The sequence below is a fragment of the Octopus bimaculoides genome, chromosome 7 (genome assembly GCF_001194135.2).
Source record: "Octopus bimaculoides isolate UCB-OBI-ISO-001 chromosome 7, ASM119413v2, whole genome shotgun sequence".
Lineage (NCBI taxonomy): Eukaryota > Metazoa > Mollusca > Cephalopoda > Octopoda > Octopodidae > Octopus > Octopus bimaculoides.
Genome location: NC_068987.1, coordinates 1,746,280 through 1,748,779, shown reverse-complemented (window position 1 = coordinate 1,748,779; position 2,500 = coordinate 1,746,280). Strand labels below are relative to the sequence as shown.

At 35.7% G+C, this 2,500-nt stretch overlaps 1 protein-coding gene across 1 annotated transcript in view; it reads right to left on the bottom strand.

The window, feature by feature from the left end:
• LOC106872790 (uncharacterized) overlaps window positions 1-2,500 on the bottom strand; it is a 108,979-nt gene that overhangs the window by 106,056 nt on the left and 423 nt on the right. Inside the window, exon 2 of the mRNA XM_014919900.2 lies at window positions 1,176-1,293. Within this exon, the coding sequence (XP_014775386.1) occupies window positions 1,176-1,293 (118 nt within the window). The remainder of the gene's footprint in view (window positions 1-1,175; window positions 1,294-2,500) is intronic.

Sequence of the window (2,500 nt, the reverse complement as noted above, 5' to 3'; positions counted from 1 at the left end):
CTACATTCCAAAGACAGAACTTTGCGTTTTTGTTAGAATCTAGCTCCTTCCTCAGATAAAGAATTAAAATAATTAAAAACTGAAGAAAACGAACATACAGACACATATTACTATTTCGTTAAGATAAAATCAACATAAAACGTATTCCATCCAGCGAGAGATAAATATCATTTACTGTACACAGTACAAAGATACGAGCTTCTAATAATTTCTCGCCTTGGAGACACGTGTCTAGGCGAGTTTTTATATGACGCCTTGGAGACACAAAAACAAGAAACTATTAGTAGTTCGTATCTTTTTACTGTATGCATCAAGTGATATATTTGTGTGTACACACACACATACACGCGCTCATACAGGAAAAGGAGTTACCTTGAGGGTATAAAACAGATAAAAATGCTGAAAGTGCCGTTTAATGGACATCCACTTTATGAAAATTCATTTCCTTTATCGGTTTTAGAATTTCTTAATTTACTTGATTTTCAAAAACAATGAAATATGGAGAGGTTCATCGCAGATATTTTTTGCTGCGATTCTCCTCTTGAAGGTTTCAAATTTCTCTGACAGTTCCAAATTATAAGCATTATTATAGTGACCTCAGATGTTCTGTTAGCTCTTCATGTATGTCTACGTGTGCTTGTACGTGTATGCGTGTGTGTATATGTATATGCATATATAAATATGCATGTGTATATGTATAAATATATGTAAGTATGTATAAGCATATACAGATATTTACTGAATGGATAAGAGCCTCACATCCCGTTATCGATTCTGTAGATTCGATTCCACAAAACGAATCACCGAGAAAGCGTCAACCAAATTCTCTTGATTATAATATTTGTTGACCGGATCTATGTGAAAGTGCATCGAACAAACCGCGCCTGTCTCGAGGTGAGGTTGAAGTTAGCCCGTTTCTGCTCCTTGGGGGATTTGAGGGGAGTCTGGTTGTAGATATTTGCACAAATTATCTAATCTGAGAACAACTCGAAGATTGGAAAACATCACTCCCTGTTATAGAACTCATGAATTGTGAATTCTGAGGCACTTATTCGTATCAGTGACTGAGGTTTCACAATAAGATATTGGAAGGCTCCCTTCGTCATTTAACTAAACGCATGGATAAAAATAAAATCAATGAGATGAAATTAGAAGAGAAGAGTTTCTCTACTTACGTTGCCCACGTGGGAAAGGACTGCAACCGCTTCCTCTTGGAGCTATAAAATCTAATCCGTCTCCTTTAACACATTCTATTTCCAAACGGGATCGCCTCCATTCATGTTCACAGACATCCTGAAACGAAGAATTCATAAACAAACATTAAATACATAGAGTAACAGATTAAATAGAAATATTTGCCATATCACGAACATGGAACCTACGATCCCAGCATTTTGACAGACATGAAGGTCTTTAGTCTTTAGCTTCTAGTTGAGTATTCTCTCATTCAGCTCGTTACTATTAACACACACACACACACACATATATATCCCGTCAAACAGACACACACGTGTGTGTGTGTGTGTGTGTGTGTGTGTGTGTGTGTGTATTTGTATATATGTGCGCTTGTAATTGTTTTATGTAATCGTTTTGTGCTCTTTACTTGTAAGAAATTCCTGGCCCCTATAATCACCAGCTGAAAAATGAGAGATTTCTCATGACCCCAAAATGGAGCGTCGGAATGGAAACAGGGAGAACGCTACGGTATTTTTCCCGACTCTTTATGTTCTGATGTTCTGAGTTCAAATTGAACCGAGGTCAACTTGGTCACCAAACCATTCAGGATCGTTAAACTATAATACAAAAGTCAATTTCAAATACAAACCTACGTCTACAAAACTGTGGCCTTTAGTTTTGGTCGAAATTCTTCTCTTAGCCAAAGATTTCTTAGTTAAACGCATTACATATAAAACACAAACAGAAGAAAAAAAAAACTGATTATTCTAAACTAAATATTTTATCTAAATATTAACTCTGAAAAATCTTATAAAAATATTGTATTTATTTTTTTTTAATAATTCCAAGCTCATTCTCTCTCTCTCTCTCTCTCTCACACTCTCTCTCTCTCTCTCTCTCTCACTCTCCCTCTCTCTCTCTCTCTCTCTCTCTCTCTCTGTTTCCTATTTCTCCTTATCACTGTCTTTCATCTGTACTCTGAGACATTTAAACAAACACTCAAACACAAACACACACATACAAGACAAATGAAGAGGAAACAGCCGAGGTCGTGTGCGTATATATATACATATATATATAAATGTGTGTGTGTGTGTGTATGCATATATATGTATGTGTATATATATATACTTATTTGTATGTATGTAAATATATACGCCCACATACACACATATGCATACATCTATATATACATAAATATATATATATGTATATATATATATATATATACAAGGTCATCAGCTGTCGAACGCCGAAGAAGGGAAATAACCCTGAAATCCGGATACGTTCGTGCTGCTGGTCGTGGTGAGAGGGATAACTCCCT